The sequence below is a fragment of the Gadus morhua genome, chromosome 11 (genome assembly GCF_902167405.1).
Source record: "Gadus morhua chromosome 11, gadMor3.0, whole genome shotgun sequence".
NCBI lineage: Eukaryota > Metazoa > Chordata > Actinopteri > Gadiformes > Gadidae > Gadus > Gadus morhua.
In genome coordinates, this window is record NC_044058.1 from 22,309,875 (window position 1) to 22,328,748 (window position 18,874).

The following is an 18,874-nucleotide window of genomic DNA, read 5'->3' on the forward strand; positions in this document are numbered from 1 at the left end:
TACTTTCTGTGTTCCCTTTTTGTTTTGCAATAGTTTCTTTTAATTTTTATCTTGGAATAACCAAACTTTAAACTTAACCATTTGATGCTGGACTCAAAAAAACAAAAACGGTGTGACTGACTGTATTCCTCGCCAATACTGTCATTGATTTAAAGAGCTATGGTTTCTGGATGAATGGGACGCCATGCAGGTATGTAGGTCATCCGGTCCAGTTCTTCTCACTGTGAGAAGACCAACCCTATAAGAAGACCTGTGCACGATCTCTCTATACAGCCATGCACTGCCACTTAAACACCACTAGATGTCTACCTATACCCGGCCATGCACCGCCTCCTCAACGCCACTAGAGGTCTCCCTATACCCGGCCTTGCACCGCCACCTAACCGCCGCTAGAGATCTCCCTATACCCGGCTAAGCACCGCCACCACCGCAAGAGGCCTCCCTATGGAAGCATATATGTAGCAAAATTCAAATGGCAATGCAATTTGGAATTACATTATGCATTTGACAATTTATTATGCAATTTTATAATGTAATTTGTTATTCAAAGTGTATTTTAACATGCAAAGTGACAATGCAATCCTCAATTAAATTTGCAAAAGTTATAACAATACAAATAGAATAACATTTTGTCAAATTATTTGAGTTCCTTTATACAAATTGAAAAGCTATAGCGTCCCCGTGACACGCTCCGTGTGTTGCGATATTCAAATTACATTTCAATCCGCCAAACGAACGCTTTGCAAAAGATTTGGCAAAACGGAATCCAAAGAGGAATCCAAAGAGGAATCCAAAGAGGAATCCAAAGAGGAATCCAAGAGGAATCCAAAGAGGAATCCAAAGATGAATACAAATAGGAATCCAAAAAGTCAATATGCAAAGTGGCAAACGTATCAGCCAATCAGCGTCTGGGCGGCAACTACGTCACTTGCTCGTAATTTCCTTGTTCCCTTCTAGTTCGTAGCCTATGGTCCATGGTCACCAATGGAGATTATTGATATGCCCCGAAGTTTGGCCGATGATGTGGAGAACAATCGAGTTGAAGACACAGATGCAGTAGATAGAGTGCGTGTTCTGGGAGATAGGATAGACGACTTATCCTCACTGGTACGTTTTGACGCCAGTGTGGTATACACAAAGATTTCCCAAGTGCTAACAGGCACTGGGTGCAAAACATAGGGTCGGGAGACCCACCGTCTCCACCCACTCCTCACCTACAAAGCTCTCCACAACCTAGCCCCCAGTTACCTCTGCGACCTCCTCCAAGAATACACTCCCTCCCGCTCCCTCCGCTCAACCTCTGCTGGACTACTATGTATCCCCACATCACGACTCATTACGAATGGGTGCCCGGTCATTCAGCTGTTCAGCACCCAGGCTCTGGAACTCCCTCCCCCCACACATAAAACAGTCATACACCATTACAACCTTCAAGTCACAACTCACCTGTTCAAACTCGCACACAACGTCTAACTGATCACTGTCTTGATTGTTTGTTTGTTTTGTCTTGTTTTTGTTTTATTTATTTATTTATTTATTATTATTATTATTTTTCCACAATGTGTTGTTTTAAACTATTTATGATAACTTTATGCACTGTAAGGTGACCTTGGGTGTCTTGAAAGGCGCCCTTTAAATTAAATGTATTATAATTATTATTATTATTACCGTGGAGATACCCTTGGAGACAATAGAAAGTGACGTCCAGACGCTGATTGGCTGATACGTTTGCCACTTTGCATATTGACTTTTTGGATTCCTATTTGTATTCCTCTTTGGATTCCTATTTGGATTCCGTTTTGGATTCCTATTTGTATTCCTCTTTGGATTCCGTTTTGGATTCCGTTTTGGATTCCGTTTTGCGGATTGAAATGTCATTTGAATATTGCAACACATGGAGCGTGGCGAAGTGGATTGCAATCACGGGGACGCTATAGCTTTGCAATTTGAATAAAGGAACTCAAAAGAATTTGACAAAATGTTATTGTATTTTTATTGTTATAACTTTTGCAAATGTAATTGAGGATTGCATTGTCACTTTGCATATTAAAATACACTTTGAATAACGTATTTACAAATTACATTATGAAATTGCATAATGCATTGTCAATTGCATAACGTAATTACTTATTGAATTGCAAATTGCAAATTGCATTGCCATTTGAATTTTGCTACATATATGCTTCCATATATATGCTTCCATACCTCCCTGTACTCAGCCATGCACCGCCAGCTAAACGCCGCTAGATGACTCCCTATACCCGGCTACGCCCCGCCACTAGAGGTCTCCCTATACTCAGGTAACCAGAGCAAGACTTCGCGTTGAGGTCCCTCATAAATAACCGCAGATAGGGCGCTTGAAAAGGGCTTGGTTCTCGGAGTGGGAGGAGGAGAACTACATCTTTAACAGCCCACATTGGAGAGACCAGAGCAAGATATCAGCGGAGACGACGTGCACCATAACTGGCTGGTGTAACTACGTAGCGTATTGTGGAACTATATTATACAAAAAAATTGTCATAATAGCCACGAAAGAAGGCGTAAGATGGGACCTACCATGATGCCTATATTGGTGGCTGTAATGTCAGTTTGCATATGGAGCAACGTCGAGGTAAGACTATGTATAATATATATGTATATATAATGATCGCGTTTGTTGTTTTGTATAATTCACTTGTATAAATCACTTGCACCAACCTATTATTTTATCTACAATATGAGATCTGCCATTGATAGCCCACATTTATTTGGGTTCGCTGTCCCCGTGTGGATGACGCCCTGATGTAGGACAGATTTAATTTGCAAATGCATCGCAGGCACAGTCCACTGGAATAAATCTGTCGACGGAAGGAAGTGTTAGTGACTGATGGCATATGCAATCCTGAAATGGACATCGAATAACGAATATTAACACAATGAGACATTCACTGAGGGGTTCAGATCGCATGGTTCTGTGTTATTCTGTTTCTACAAATAGGTGTAGATTCTTTTTTTATTTTTCTTCACAAATGAATGTCAATATACTGACTCATCCTACACCGAGTCTCCTGTATACCTGTCTAGCCCCACATAAATCCTGTCCTTTCGGCACAAGGCCCTCCGAATATGCATGTAGGCCTATTTATGTCTTCTCTGAAGCTCTACATAGGAACTGAAAGACTGAAGCCATGCATATTTCATACACTATATATTTGTGTTATGTCGCATAACAACCAATTTAGATTCTAGATTATTCTACAATGTCACCTAACATGGCCTTCAAATTATTTTTCCGCCTGATCTGAACATGACAGCAAAAGTTTATTTTGAAATAAGGACATAGACGTGTGTTTCTTATCCTTGTATTAGATTGTGTGATTTAAACTGTGTCTGGCTAAAGATGAATGCAAAACAGTGACCCATGATCAGAAGTCATCTCAGTGATCCTGAAACAATCAAACTGTTGTAAACACGGTCTGGTTTTTGTAAAGAGTAGGCCTATACGCAACAGATAATGACCTTGGAATGTTTCACACGCAAGACGATTTCTAAATCAAGCAAAACGAAAATAATATGAATGACAAGCTAATAACATTGTTGTATTCATGTAACCCTGCATCCTATGTTCTACAGAAAGAAAAAGTTCACAGGGGCTGACTCAAATAAAGATCATATTTCATTCAACAACAATACGCAGTTTATTGTAGTCATAAATCGCAGTCTCCCGACGTCTATCTTTGTAAATTGCAACACAATTGACCGAAAGCTGTGAGCTAGTGCAGCTAGTCGAAGGAAACCATTTTAATCCACAGGAAACATGAGCACTCCACTTTTATAATACAGGAAGCTCACAAAATACAATTAATTTAAAATCTCACATATTGTACTGTCTAATGCAAGGCATTAAATATCACGAGGCAATAGACCGTCATGCAGACAGAGAAGTCAAAACGAAACAAAAAGTTATGAGCTTAAGTCATTACTTTCGGGAGTCACACAATGAATATTTTATGCATCACCCTATTATCTAAATAATATAGTAGAATATACACAACGTTTTACGCTCCAGGTTGTAGAATCTTGGCAGATTATATCCCCTTCATCTCTATGATTCAAGATTCAATCAAATGAACGAGTATCGTCATTTTTGGGGTAGCCTACAAGGAAAACCAAAGAGAACTGATGTACAGTTCTCTGATGAGCCGGTTGGATCTGGAGAGTGGCCCTTGTAGTGAACCTCTGTATCTGCTCGGCAATAGTGCTTTGGCTGTAAGAGTCTTTAGTAGGATTACAACTCTGCTGACTGTTAGCTCCCCTGGAGGAGTTTGTGCACCTCCTCCAGGTTTAGAGGACAGATTACACCCTGACAGATGCACAGTAGGATGACAATCGGGGAATTAGTTTGCCGACACGGTTCGGGGTCTCCTCCGGTTCACGTGTATTTGCTGAATCAAATCATTTGTCCCGGAGACATCATGTTTAATATTTGGTATCGGGATTACCTCTTTCATCAAAGCATCTGCGCTTTTTGTTTCCTAATGTAATTCCAAGGTTAGGTTCTTTGTACGAGCACAAATGCAGAAGTAAAAGATTAAAAATGTTGAACGAGATTACCAGTGAAAGGAATTAGAATTAGCCCCAAAGCGTCCCATTATGTCTGATCGTAGGCCTACCTAAGACAACACAACGGTCTGTGGCTGCTTGCGCATCGTGGACGATTCACACCGCTATGCTAGCTTCAGTACCGAGGAACCCTTCAGGTCTCATTCCTTTTCACACCAAGTTCGTAGATAGCAAAGCACCGGTGCACTCAGAGAACTCAAACCTGGTGGTTTGAGTTCTAAATGGACTGCATTTCTAAAGCGCTAGTCTAACCAGTGGGAACTCAAAGGGCTTAACAATATTGCATAACATTCACCCATTCATGCGCAGAATTCACACACCGACAGCGGTGTCAACCATGCAAGGCGACAGCCAGCTAGTCAGGAGCAGTTAGGGTGAGGGGTCTTGCTTCAGGGACACTTCGACACGGGGATCGAACTAACAGCCAACCCGCGCAACCTCCTTAGCCACATGCCGCCCCTACGGTATGCGTAGAATCGTACAACCCCAGCACAGGCACCCCGTTTAAAACTCAGCACAGCAAAGAGAGTGTTTACTCCGAGCCCCGCTGTGCTCATCATCAAGATAAATGGTTGCAGTGCTAAGCTGAGTGCTCAACTACCCCAGAGCAGTCCTGCCCGGAGAGGCAGAGAGCAGCGTTATGAGGCCGAAGACCATGGCCGCAGCACTCAGCGATACACTGGTAACTCACTTATCTGGCACAACAGATAGACTGGATTTTCGTTGAGGCAAAGGCGAGGAAAAAACGTCACACGCAATGGATGGTAGAAAATATGTGCTTTGCTAAACACGTCCCAGAGACCAATCTCAATCTGGAGGCTCTCTCTAGCTCTCTCTCTCTCTCTCTCTCTCTCTCTCTCTCTCTCTCTCTCTCTCTCTCTCTCTCTCTCTCTCTCTCTCTCTCTCTCTCTCTCTCTCTGCCTTTCCCCCCTCTTTCTGTCTCCTGTTAATTAATTTTAGAGCCAAGAGATAATCGTGTTTCACTAATGGTTTCTCGTGTATTCCACGCCGACCGTTACGTGTGCCAATAGCCATTTATTATCACGTCTCACAGCGACGCTTCCTTCCTCCCATTCTTCCTATCTTTTATCCCCGTTTCCTGTTGTGCAAAACACAACGGGCCTGGATTAATCCCGGCGCAGGCACTGAAATCTGAAATGAAAGCTACATGTTCATGGAAGAAAGGCGGGCGGATAGGAATGCTGTAAATGTTTTTGCTACAATCATGCCATTACCGGAGCGAGCGGACAGCTGATGAAATACATAGCTCTGGATGCTTTTATGAGCACTGCAGTGAATTCCTTCAGCACACAGCTTAGAGCCGGTGGTGTAATTGTGTCGGTGGTGGTGGTGGGGATTGAGGCGGTGGCGTAGGAGGTGGTGGTGGGGATGGAGGTGGTGGTGGTGGAGGGGGTGGGGATGGAGGTGGCCGTGGTGGTGGAGGTGGTGGGGTTGGAGGAGGTGGGGCTGTTTGGAGGTGGTGGTGGTGGTTGTGTTGTTGGTGTTGGTGGTGGTGGAGGTGGTGGTGGTGGTGGTGGTGGAGGTGGTGCTGGTAGGTGGTGTAAGGTAGGCCAACACACAGGCCTGTCAGGGCTTCTGCTGCTAATATGTCAACGCGAGTTGAGCATGTGTTAGTGTGTGTGTGTGTGTGTGTGTGTGTGTGTGTGCGTGTTAGTGTGTGTGTGTGTGTGTGTGTGTGTGTGTGTGTGTGTGTGTGTGTGTGTGTGTGTGTGTGCGTGCGTGCGTGCGTGCGTGCGTGCGTGCGTGCGTGCGTGCGTGCGTGCGTGTGTGTGCAATGGTGCCTGCGTGCGTGGGTGTGTGCTTGTGTGAGTGTGTGCGTGCCTGTGTGCCTGGATAAATGCTGAATCAACATTTAAATAATTTCAGGTATTTGTTCTTACCATGTATTTCCTTAAGGACAAACTCCCTTCCCTAAAACATTCATTAAACCTAGTATTTGTCTTGAAGAGGACTTCCTTGTTCCTGCTCTGCTTAAGAGCGTTAAGCATAAAAAAGCGCCCGGTCTTTTGCAACAACAAAACAGTGAATCTCCACCACACAAATACTCCACGAAATGTCTTATCACAAAGCCCAAAGTGCTATATTGCCTTTTGTTTCATCCCTGCAGGCAAGCGCACGCTAAATTCTCTCTGGCCGAATCGATACAGGGATGTTATTTTGCCAGGTGACAATGCGTTATGGTTAGGGTTGGGTAGAGGATCTTTGTAGCGGGTTGGGTTGGGTTAGATGACCTTGGTTGCGGGTTAGGGTTGGGTTAGATTCTTGAGGCAGGGGACAGACGTTCATGGTGGTCTGATCACCAGGTAGTTATCGCTCCATGGCGTTTTTGGCCCGCTGGCTCTGAAGTCATGCATATTAATGAGAGCATTACACGTGACGTGTGTGTTGGCCTTTCAAGCCTCACTGAAGGTCCACGTCTGTTTCCCGCCCTGCGGCCAGCGGCGGCTTCTTCATCCTTCACAATGAACCGATTAGGGCTGAAGGCACGACACGGTAGAACCTTCTGCATCCCCATCGCCGCGGCGACGCACCCCCATCACCGTGGCGACGCAGCCATCTGCCCGGTGTTGGAGGCTGACCCAGGAGACTTCCTGTTTATGTCTTTACCTGCAGCTCTGTCCTACTGAGAGTCAGGGCAGAGTGATGCTCAGAGCCCCTGCATGGCTGCTGCAGGACTCTGTAGGCCTGACTCTTTAGGACTGACTCTTTGGGTCTGACTCTTTAGACTCTGTAGGCCGGATTTTTTAGACCTGAGAGCCTCCGTGAAATATTAGCAGTGTGCTGATAACATGTGAGAGAGAGAGAGAGAGAGAGAGAGAGAGAGAGAGAGAGAGAGAGAGAGAGAGAGAGAGAGAGAGAGAGAGAGAGAGAGAGAGAGAGGGAGACAGAGAGAGAGAGAGAGAGAGAGAGAGAGAGAGAGAGAGAGAGAGAGAGAGAGAGAGAGAGAGGGAGAAAGCGACTAAGAGAGAGGGAGCGAGAGACAGAGGGAGGGAGCGAGAGCCAGAGGGAGAGGAAAAGAGAGAGAGAGACAGCGAGAGGAAGACAGAGGCCAGCAGCATAACACCCTGGCTTGTTAGGGATTGTTCCCAGGTTGGAATCCATTGTTTTGCATAAAACTCTGCATCCGGTAGGCTGGTTTCTTAAGGTGGGATGTATCCGGGAAGCTGGTTTCTTAAGGTGGGATGTATCCGGTAGGCTGGTTCCTTAAGGCGGGATGTATCCGGTAGGCTGGTTTCTTAAGGTGGGCTGTATCTGGTGGGTTGGTTCAGAGCTGTGGATATCCAGGGAAGTTCGGCTCAGGGAATCTATCATTATTGTTATCCTTCTCATTATTGTTATATCCTATGTATTGAATCTATAGTTAGACGTACTGTCATCGCGGCCTGACGTGTGTGTGAGTCGGAGGCCATCTGGAAGCGGCTCGCGGTACCTCACCACGCTGAAGCTATCCCAGAGAAACACCTCCTCAGCAGCCAGCTGGCGCCACGGGACGATCGGGAGGGACAGAGGGACAGGAGAGAGACAGACAGACAGACAGACAGACAGACAGACAGACAGACAGACAGACAGACAGACAGACAGACAGAGAGACAGACAGGAGACTGGGGGATGGACAGAGGGACAGGAGACAGAACAGAAGAACTGACTTCTGTCTGTTCTTCTGTTCTGTCCCCTGTCCCTCTGGACCGACAGATAGACAGACAGGGACCGACAGAAGGACAGGAAACAGAACAGAGAGAAAGACAGGAGGACAGACAGAAGGACCGCAGACAAGAAAGAGAGATGGAAAGAAGAACAGAGAGACAGACAGAAGGGCAGGAGGCAGAACAGAGTGGACAGACGGAAGGACCGACAGAGACAGACAGAAAGGCAGACAGCAGGACAGACTCTTCTCTGCATAAGGACTGAAGCACTAGAATAGCTGATGGCCCTCTATGTCGCATACTTGGTTTGAAGGGAAGAAGCAGGGATGTGAGCCAGTGGACCGTGTAGAATAATATGCATGAGCAGGAAGACAACGCGCTAATGGAGGCTGGGGAGAGGAGGGTCTGGGAGGGGGAGCCTCATCTCTGCCGGCACCAGGACCGTGTGTTCACAGGTGATAGAGGAGCGAGGCAAGGGGGCGCTTACATCAGCAGCATTAAATCTTTACCTATCGACTAGAAGGAAACAAAGCAAGACCTGCATTGTTTGTCTGGACGGGGACAAGATGGCATGTGGTGTGTTCCTTGTTCGAGTATTGGTTTTCTTTTCACAAAAACAGACTTCGCAGGTTAGCATGACCAAGTGCACTCACACACACGTACACACACACACACACAACCGCACCCGCACACACACACACACACACACACACACACACACACACACACACACACACACACACAGTAGAGTAGGGCTGCATTGACTCGGACAAAGACCCATCAAAGACATGTGCACATGCACACCCTTACATAATGGCACAGACCCACTCACACACACACACACCATACAGTTGAAGCACACACACACACACAGATACAGATACCCATTTACCACACACCCCTGCTCTATAAAGAGGAGGAGCATCAATAATTGAACGGCCTTGGGATGGTCTGAGCTCTTGCTTGTCACGCACTCCTCCTCCTCCTCTCCTCCTCCTCCACCTCCTCCTCCCTCGCTTCATGCAACCTCACCTCCCCTCCTCTTGTCCGGACCCCACCCTTCTCTCCGGTCCTAACAGCCGCCTGTCCCCCAGCCCCAGCATCCTCCCAGACACACCCTCCCCCTCCCCACCTCCCTTCCTCCACTCCTTCCTCACTCTCCTCTCCTCTCCCCTCCCCCCCCCCCCCCCCCCTAGTCTCTAATGAACCTCCTTTTTTTCTCTCCCTCATATAATGATGTCTCATCCCTCTCTCCTTTATGTGCTTTGTTTGCTCGTGGAAAATTCAACCTCCCCCTTCTTTTTGTTCTTATGTTTACAGACCTCTCCCTCTCTCCCTTTCTCTCCTCCCTACTCCTCTCTCATCATCTCTCTCTCGCTCTCTTTCTCTATCTTCTCTCTCTCTCTCTTTCTTTCTTTCTCCTACCCCTCTCTCGCTCACTCGCTCCCCTCTCTCTCTCTCTCTCTCTCTCTCTCTCTCTCTCTCTCTCTCTCTCTCTCTCTCTCTCTCTCTCTCCTCTCCATGTCGTTCCCTCCGGTCTACCCAAGCAAGAGTTCAGTTATCTGCTCCATTGATATAGAATGTGATCCAGAGCGTTGTGAACTCTGCGTCGCCATTAAAAGAAGCCATTCTGCTTGCTATTTTGCCAGCCCAAGCTACGCAGCCAGGCTAGTCTATGCCAAGCTAGGCACCGAGACACCAGGGCTCAACTGACTCCATGAGAAGAACAGTGAGATCTAGATGCCGGAGTTGCCCCACTCGGTCTTCCCTGTGTCTAGAATAAAAATAATTAAATGTAACAACAGTCAAATAAAGGCACTAATGGAAGGTGGCAGGCCCTGGTAAGGGGTCGTTTTAAAGAATTGTCTAGATGATTAAGACTATTTTCCCCTTATGGTCGGGCGCTCTGTTGTGAATGTGACCCTCTGAAAATAAGATAATACCAATATTTAATCTACTGAGTGATTCCGCGTCGTAGACTAGCAGACTACAGGGCACGCATTACCTCACCGGTGTGGCCCACACACACACACACACACACACACACACACACACACACACACACACACACACACACACACACACACACACACACACACACACACACACACACACACACAAACACACACACATACACACACAGCACACACACACACACAGCACACATGTACGCAGGCACACACACCAAGCCAAACACACTCGGAGGCCCACAAGACCAGACTTGTCAAACTGGCGGATGCCTCCGATGGAACAGAAGTCTAGTCTTCCTCTCGCTCCTCGTGGAATGCACGCCATGCAGACGTGATCAGGAGCCAGACCTCACATAACAGCCAGGAACCTCGTTATCAATCGTATTCAGTGTTCAAGGGTAGCCTAGATGTTAAATGGTAAATGGCCTGCATTTATACAGTGCTTTTCTAACCGCCATTCAAAGCGCTTACAAATATTGTACAATACAAACATTCACCCATTCAGACACATTCACACACGGAATCAACCATGTAAGGTGAATGCCAGCTCGTCGGGAGCAGTCAGGGAGAGGTGTCTTGCTCAGGGACACCTCGTCGACACTTGACACATTACATTAGAGATCTTCTGGTTACCAGCCAACCCGCTCTGGTAACCAGAAGGTTGCTAGTTCGAGTGTCGTGGTGTCACTGTGGTCCCCCAAGACACCTAACCCCTTAGGATTGAAGCAGTTGCTTAATATATGTATTGGTTAACAACCTAGGCTATGTTGTAGTGCGTTTCAATGTTACAGCTACAGACTTCTGCCTTGCTGTCTTAAGATTTGAACCTGACAACTCCATTATCATAGTTCCAGAATGACTAAAAAAGAAAGCTGTCCTTGCTCATTTCTACTTTTGACAATATTTGAATATCTTTTATTTGTGAGCACGATTGTATTCACTCTCTTTGGTCTCTTCACCCCCCAGTGAATGAGGTGGCTGCAGACACAGTCATAGTCCACGCTGTTACGCAGCAACATTTACACCTGCTGTGAGATGATCACTGATCAGCTGGAAAAACAAACCAGCTGTAGGTGAGAAGGTTACTGATAGTCACACATTGTTTTCTGCCTTAACCAACCCAGTCCTCCCTGTAACCTTGCTGGGTTCAGATGGTTTTCCGGAAGGTTCCTGGTCTCCATCAAAGGCCTGAAGGTGCCGACCAGAATCCACTGATCTAGTGTATAAGATGAGAGGAAACGGATCCTATGATACAGTCAAAGTTGCACGATTCTAGTTTGCCATCCGCTAGGTGTCTTGTACGGAGGTCGCAGCAGCAGAATCTGTGACGCATTGTTTAGTCAGCTAATGATGCACCATAGCGAGCTCCCAGCTGTGAGCTGTAGGCCTACCTGCGGACAAACGGAGAAGACTGCTGTTTGGATGAAATGTTCCATCTCCCTTTACTGCTAGTACTACTCTGTAGGGTTCAGGGGAGATAAGGTGGACGGGTTTCATGTGGAATAGCTCATAACGACACTTTCCAAGGAGAAGTGAATGTTTTTACGTCCCTTTCTCCCTTTGCTGAGGTTTAACTTAATGAAAAACCACGCGCCAGGTGACCCATCAGCGCACTATACATCTCGGCTGCTGTAAACAACAAGGCGACGCTAAAGCAACCTAAGCAGCCATTCAGCCTGCCATCATCCACTGAGCCCAACCCAGGGGACTCTATTAAAGAGGATGAGAGAGCGAGGCCTAGACAGACAGCAAGAGAGAGAGAGAGAGAGAGAGAGAGAGAGACGCACACTGAGTGACATGTTTAAATTCTACAGGGAACCAGTTGCTACGGTAACAGAGAAGGTAGCTGACTCCTGTGGGTGGCGTTACCCCGGCAACCGGCTTCAGTGGCCAAATGATGCTGTGAGAGAGGGAACAGCAGAGAGTGCACAAGGAGGAGAGAGGAACAGCAGAGAGGGAGAGGGGTAGAGAGAGGAACAGCACAGAGAGAGAGAGAGAGAGAGAGAGAGAGAGAGAGAGAGAGAGAGAGAGAGAGAGAGAGAGAGAGAGAGAGAGAGAGGGGAACAGCAGAGAGAGAGTGGAGAGAGAGGGGGAGAGAGACAGAAACAGCAGTGGTAGAGAGAGGAACAGAAGAGAGAGAGGGGAAGAGAGAGGAACAGCAGAGAATCTGGGGGAGAGAGAGAGAGGAACAGTAGTGGTAGAGAGATGAACAGCAGAGAGACGGGGAGAGAGAGACGGGGAGAGAGAGAGAGAAAGAGAGAGAGAGAGAGAGAGGAACATCAGAGAGAGGGGGGTGAGAGAGGAAAAGCAGAGAGAGAGAGAGAGAGAGAGAGACGGGGGAGAAAAACAGCTGAGGGAGAGAGAGAAACAGAAGATAGAGGGGTGAGAGAGGAACATGAGAGAGAGGGAGAGTGAGTGAGTCCTGGAGGAGCGAGGGACGTGCTAAGAGGCGGTCGGAGGCGCGCTGTGCTGCCTGACCTCTCCGCCGGACCCTCTTGGCGGGGGCCACTGGGAGCAGCCGCGGCCAGGGCAGCAATGTCAACGAAGGCGAGCGGACGACGGCCCGCACGGCCTCACGGACGGTAGCCGGCGGTCAGAGGGTCAGTCCCGGCCTATTAGCGCCACCGTGACCCCCCTGGCCCCTCTGCTACTCCCAGTGCCAGCGGGTTCATGACCTGCGGTCCTGTTGTGGCACTGCTGAAGATAAATAGCTAGTCTTGGTTTTTGTGGTAGAAACCAAGTAGACCTAAACTAACAGATACTGAAGAGCTGTCAATGGCTTTCAAAGGCTTTTCTCTCATTTCAAATGGTTTGGTTTGTGATGTGTTGGTTTATTTCGATGTGTTTTACTGCATTCCCTACGATGCAGTACACTCAAAGTAACTGTAATGTCCCGTGTGAGGAGGGTTTACCAGCTGAATCATATCAACGCCTATACCAGGCCCAGGCATAGTACATACTACCGACATAAAAGAAAGAGACACAATCACAACACTATACATTTCTTTAGCCATGAGTCAAAGATGGCGATCCGATAATAATAACCAGTTTGGTTTGAAACTAACACCCTCCACTCTGACTGGTGATCAAAGCGGGGGACTGAACTCGCTGGGGGTGGATGAGCCCAGACTTGCAGGGACACTGGTGTGCTGCTCTCACTGCAGTGCAGAGAGTGCACGGCCCCTATAGTACATGCATGTCGAGCAGCATGCCGATATATCCGGAGGGAAGACATACTTCAATAACCGTCAGCTTCAAAGACAACGCCTAGGACAGCTGAGTCGTGCTTTAGAGGCAGCGCTGGAAACAGAGACGGGAAGGAGAGAAGGGGGAGGGAGGGAAGGGGCGGTAGGGGAGAAACAGGGGGAGACGGAAGGGGAGAGGGGATAGGGATGATGAGAGATAGAAGGGGAGAAAGGAGAGGGAGAGAGGAGTGAGAAAATGGGAAACAGGGGGGGAGAGAGGTGTGGGACAAGGCTAGAGAGGAGTGAGAAGGAGAAACAGAAGGGAAGAGAAAAAATGAGGGAGAGAAGGGTGAAGGGGATCGAGACACGGAGAGAGAGGAGAAGAAAAGGGGAGAGTGGGAGAGAAGGGGAGAGAGTTGAAAGAGAGCGCATGAAAGAGTGAAAGAGAGGGAGGGGACGAGAAAGGGAGAGAGAGAGAGCATGAGGGGAATGTCAGATTATTCTGGAGATGCTCACTCACTAGCTGTCAGGATGGGAGATGGGAGAAAAGGACTATCAATCTCGTGCTATTGGATTAGGTCATTTAAATGATTTAGCCTCGTCCTGACCCACTTCAGCGCTGCAGAATCGGCCTTATTAATTTACCCTTTACAACATGCTGCAGAGTATGGCCGTTCTGCCATACGAACTAAATAATGAGTCCTCCTAAGCCAAACATTGTTCGAGCACTGAACCTCTACCTACAATTCAACGTTATGGATTTACAAACGTGGAAACACGCATCCCTGTTAGGATTTAGATTGGGAACCAGCGTCACACGTTGAAATAAGTATTCAGACACTGACTCATCCAGCATCATTCAAGTGGTGATCGGTGTCCTTGTGTTTTAAGTTTAATTCACTTCACTGGGACATGAGATCACCACACTAGTTCTACATCAAATACTATAGAGGTGTTGTACCGGAAAGGAGTGTACTGAGTAAGTCTCAAAAGTTAAATGGATACAAATATTTTTCGTATAAATCCGGAATCCTCAGATTTAATGGATGAAAAGTGACACTGACTTGTTTCCATTGTGTCATTTTAATAGAAATATTCCTAATCCCGTATACGGTTGGCATTGTGTAGATATTAGGCTGTTTGGGAGGGATCCGCACGGCTCAAATCTCAGCTAAGCCTTTGATTCCTTAAATCCCCGAGGCAACACTTCTGCCGAGTGCTACGGAGCATCACAGAGTGCTATGGAGCGCACCAAAGTGCTACGTAGTGTAACAGAGTGCTATTAAGTGCTACAGATTGTTACGGAGTGCTATGAAACACTACAAAGTGCTACGGAGCGTTACGGAGTGCTATAGAGGGCCACAAGGTGCTACAAAGTGTTATGGAGTGCTACAAAGTGCTACAGATTGTTACGGAGTGCTATGAAACACTACAAAGTGCTACAGAGTGTTACGAAATGCTATAGAGTGCCACAAGGTGCTACAAAGTGCTATGGAGTGCTATGGAGCGCTACAAAGTGCTATGGAGTGCTACATATTGCTGTGGAGTGCTTTGAAGCGCTACAGAGTGCACAAGAGTGTTACGGAGCACTTAACGTTAGGGAGTGTAACTGAGCTGTACAGAGCGTTGTGGAGAGTTACAGATCACTCCCGAACGTTACGGAGCGATGTGGAGAGTTACGGTGAACAGGAGGTTAGGGAGCATTCCAGACGGGGTATAGAACGTTAGGGAGCGTTCCAGAGTGTTCCAGAGCGTTCCAGAGCGTTCCAGAGGGGTACAGGAGGTTAGGGAGCGTTCCAGAGCGTTCCAGAGGGAAACAGAACATTGGGGAGCGTTCTGTGGGGGTACAGGACGTCGGGGAGCATTCCGGAGGCGTACAGGATGTTAGGGATCGTTCTGGAGGGGTACAGGAGGTTAGGGAGCGTTCTGGAGGGGTACAGGACGTTAGGCAGCGTTCCAGAGCGTTCCAGAGGGGTACAGGAGGTTAGGGAGTGTTCCAGGGGGTACAGGAGGTCAGGGAGAGGTCCAGGGGGTACAGGAGGTTAGGGATCGTTCTGGAGGGGTACAGGAGGTTAGGGATCGTTCTGGAGGGGTACAGGAGGTTAGGGAGCGTTCTGGAGGGGTACAGGACGTTAGGCAGCGTTCCAGAGGGGTACAGGAGGTTAGGGAGCGTTCCAGGGGGTACAGGGGGTCAGGGAGAGGTCCAGAGTGGTCCAAAGAGGTACAGAGCCAGCGGCCGGGAGCCGAGCGCTGCAGGGGATCACGGAGCCCTGCAGAGCATTGGAGAGTGCTCAGCAACGCCACAGGACGTTCCGGAACATCAGCGAATGTTCCGTACAGTAGCAGAGCGTGATGGAGCAGGATCGGGACGTTTGAGTGCGCTTGTGCAATTGAGCAATTTCAGTTGACATTTACTTCGCCTGCATTTGGAACACCCACGGCGCCGAGGAGAAAACCGGGGCGTTCCGTGGGAGTCATTATCCGGTGTGAAAAGAACGCCGGTATAGCCATCTCTCCCGTTCTCGGGCGTTCGTTCGCACCAGAGGACCGAGCGAACACGCATGTCGTGGTACGAGTGACGGCGCTGCCGTCTGAGTCAGAGCAGGTGGTCATGACGGAGCGATGAGGGTGGAGGAGGTGAGCTCAGAGCCGGCGGTCGTGATGTGGCTGAGACGAGGGTGAGGCAGTTGGGAGTGCGTCGTTCTGCCGATGGTAGCACAGACAGCCGTCGTCACAGGAAGCTCAGAGCTGCTCTCCGTCAAGACGAGCTGAGTACGTCAAACCTACGCATGTGTTTTGTAAGGCCAGGAAGCAGTGAGGGGAAATGTGTTGGTAAGCCCACATGCCTCCTGGAGGAAGGTTCTAGATGAAGCCTTTAAATCCACGAGAGTGGTGACAACAATATGACCCTGGAGATGGGGGTGAATCTTGGGATGTGTGCTGTGTCTTGAAGGCTAAGTGTTTTTTTAAAGGTACATCGTAAGGTAAACATCCTGAATCTTATGAATGATTAATTCTCAGTTTAGTCTGCTCTTTGAAGACAATCCTACGTGCTAGCATTGGCTGACGCACTGTAACTCATTTTGTCCCCAGAGTTGGCGTCTTCGCCCTCCCTGAAGGAAACCCGGGGAATTTTATTGCGTTCAGATCTTTTTATCCTCGTAAATTGGAAGAGCCGCAGAATAATCGGACACAGTCCTCCTGTAATGTGACCTTGTGAATGTCTGTGTGTGTGTTTGTCTGTGTGTGTGTGTGTGTGCGTGTGTGTGTGTGTGTGTGTGTGTGTGTGTGTTTGTGTGTGTGTGTGTGTGTGTGTGTGTGTGTGTGTGTGTGTGTGTGTGTGTGTGTGTGTGAGTGCTTGTACTCGCGTGTGTGTGTGCCTGTTTGTGCATGCACGCGTGTGTGTAATGAACTAATGGCTAAACAGATCCTGAGGAGAGTCTGTCTGTTCATGGTAACCTTCATGTAGGAGGTCTGTGTTGTGTGTCGTGTCACGGATCGGTGAACACACTCTGTGTGTGGGTGCGGTAACGTCTTCTCTGGCTCCCATCCTACAGAACGGATGTCTGGCGGACATTTATGGTTGCTCTTAGCCCGGGCAGGGGGAGCTCAGAGGGACTCAAGTCACGACTCTGCTGCAGCCGCTCGCTGGCAGACGCTCGTTAGCAGGGGCTCGCTAACTGAAGCTCGTTAGCAGAGGCCCGCTAGAAGAGGCTCTTTAGAAGAGGCTCGTCAGAAGAGGCTCGTCAGCTGAGGCTTTTAGAACAGAGGCTAGCTAGTAGAGGCACGCTCAGAGGCTCGATAACAGGCATGCTGTAGGCTCGTTAGAAGAGGCTCGTTAAAAGAGGCTCGCTGGGAGAGCCTCACTGGCAGAAGCTCACTAGAAGAGGCATGCTAGCAGAGGCACGCTAGTAGAGGCACGCTAGTAGAGGCACACTAGTAGAGGCACGTTAGAGGCTCACTAGCAACACCTGCATTTAAAAAAGTTGTATTCAAGTCGTGGAAAACATATGGAAAATGTGCCAATTGATCAAATATCCTGAAAAAAGCTAGAACATGTCATGGAAGATGTATAGGTGACGCTCTGGGCGGTGTAATGACATATAGCTGGAGTTATCGTTGATAACTCCAACTCCATGTTATATATGGCTATGAGTCAGAGTGCAATGCTGTTTGAGGAGATAACCGGGTGTGACTGTTCCAGAACATTGTACTGAAATATCCGTCAGCGATTGAGACACACTCATTGAAGGCGGTTCACTGTGTCATTGATTTAAAAAAACATGATACTCATTCAATAGAGATTAGGACGAACGCTACAGTTCATATAATGCAATATGATGGAAGAGTCTCTTCTTCCAAAGCGCTCCAGGCTCTTCACACCAGCCTCACAACGAGCCAATCACTGAAGACTTCCAGGTTCCAAATCCCGCCCTGCGTACATGACCCTTTATGTTATTTTATCATTAGAACATGAAATCAAGGAGGGTGGGGGCGGGGGGGGTGGCAGCCATCTGCTGCTCGCGGCCAGCTGGCCGGTCGGCTGGTCCGAGGAAGCCACACTCGGTGAGAGCTATGTGTCAGCACCCATCTACACCACCATAAACACACCAAATTCATACTCAATATTTTCTATTACATTTTTCATGGATTTTAGTTGTTGTTTTTGATGGATTTCGCCAATAGACATCAAAAACACATGACGGCTCGCCGATGCGCATCAGCCAATGAGAGGCCGGCGTACGCCCGGTCATTAGTCACCGGGGGGGGACGCGTGTGGATGGGTGTGGAGGCTACTGAGCCTCCAGCCTCTGAAGCCCTTTGTCCCTCCGCAGGAATATGCTGCTGGTCTCTAATAGGAGGCGGCTGCGCCAGGAAGGCCCTGATGGAGGCCATGAATTATTAATAGCCTTGATTACAATGAAGAATGCTCCTGAATCTATCTGGCCATTTAGAACCAGACCGGGGAGTGTCAGGCATTGTGTGGGACGTGGTGCGGAGGGTGGGAGGGGGGGGGGGGGGGGGGGGGGGAGAGAGAGAGAGAGAGAGGAAGTGAGAGAGGGAGAGAGGGAGGGGGAGAGAGAGCTTGTGGAGAGGGAGAGCTAGTGGGGAGAGGAGAGAGACAGAGCTGGTGGGGAGAGAGAGGGAGAAAGACAGAGAGAGAGAGGGAGAGAGACAGAGAGAGAGAGAGAGAGAGAGAGAGAGAGAGAGAGAGAGAGAGAGAGAGAGCGGGAGGGAGAGAGAGGGAGGGAGAGAGAGAGGGAGAGAGACAGAGAGAGAGAGCAAGAGAGAGGGAGCAAGAGAGAGAGAGAGAGAGAGCTGTGGGGAGGGAAGAGAGAGAGCTGGTGGGGAGAGAGAGAGAGAGAGAGAGAGAGAGAGAGAGAGAGAGAGAGAGAGAGAGAGAGAGAGAGAGAGAGAGAGAGAGAGAGAGAGAGAGAGTAAGAGAGAGAGG

General features: G+C 48.4%; 1 protein-coding gene across 2 annotated transcripts in view; it reads left to right on the plus strand.

The window, feature by feature from the left end:
• The first annotated feature begins 2,325 nt into the window (after positions 1–2,325).
• aplp1 (amyloid beta (A4) precursor-like protein 1) overlaps positions 2,326–18,874 on the plus strand; it is a 37,308-nt gene continuing 20,759 nt past the window's right edge. For both annotated transcript variants that reach the window (XM_030369377.1, XM_030369378.1), the window contains exon 1: positions 2,326–2,611. In XM_030369377.1, the coding sequence (XP_030225237.1) occupies positions 2,546–2,611 (66 nt within the window). In that variant the 5' untranslated portion in view covers positions 2,326–2,545. The remainder of the gene's footprint in view (positions 2,612–18,874) is intronic.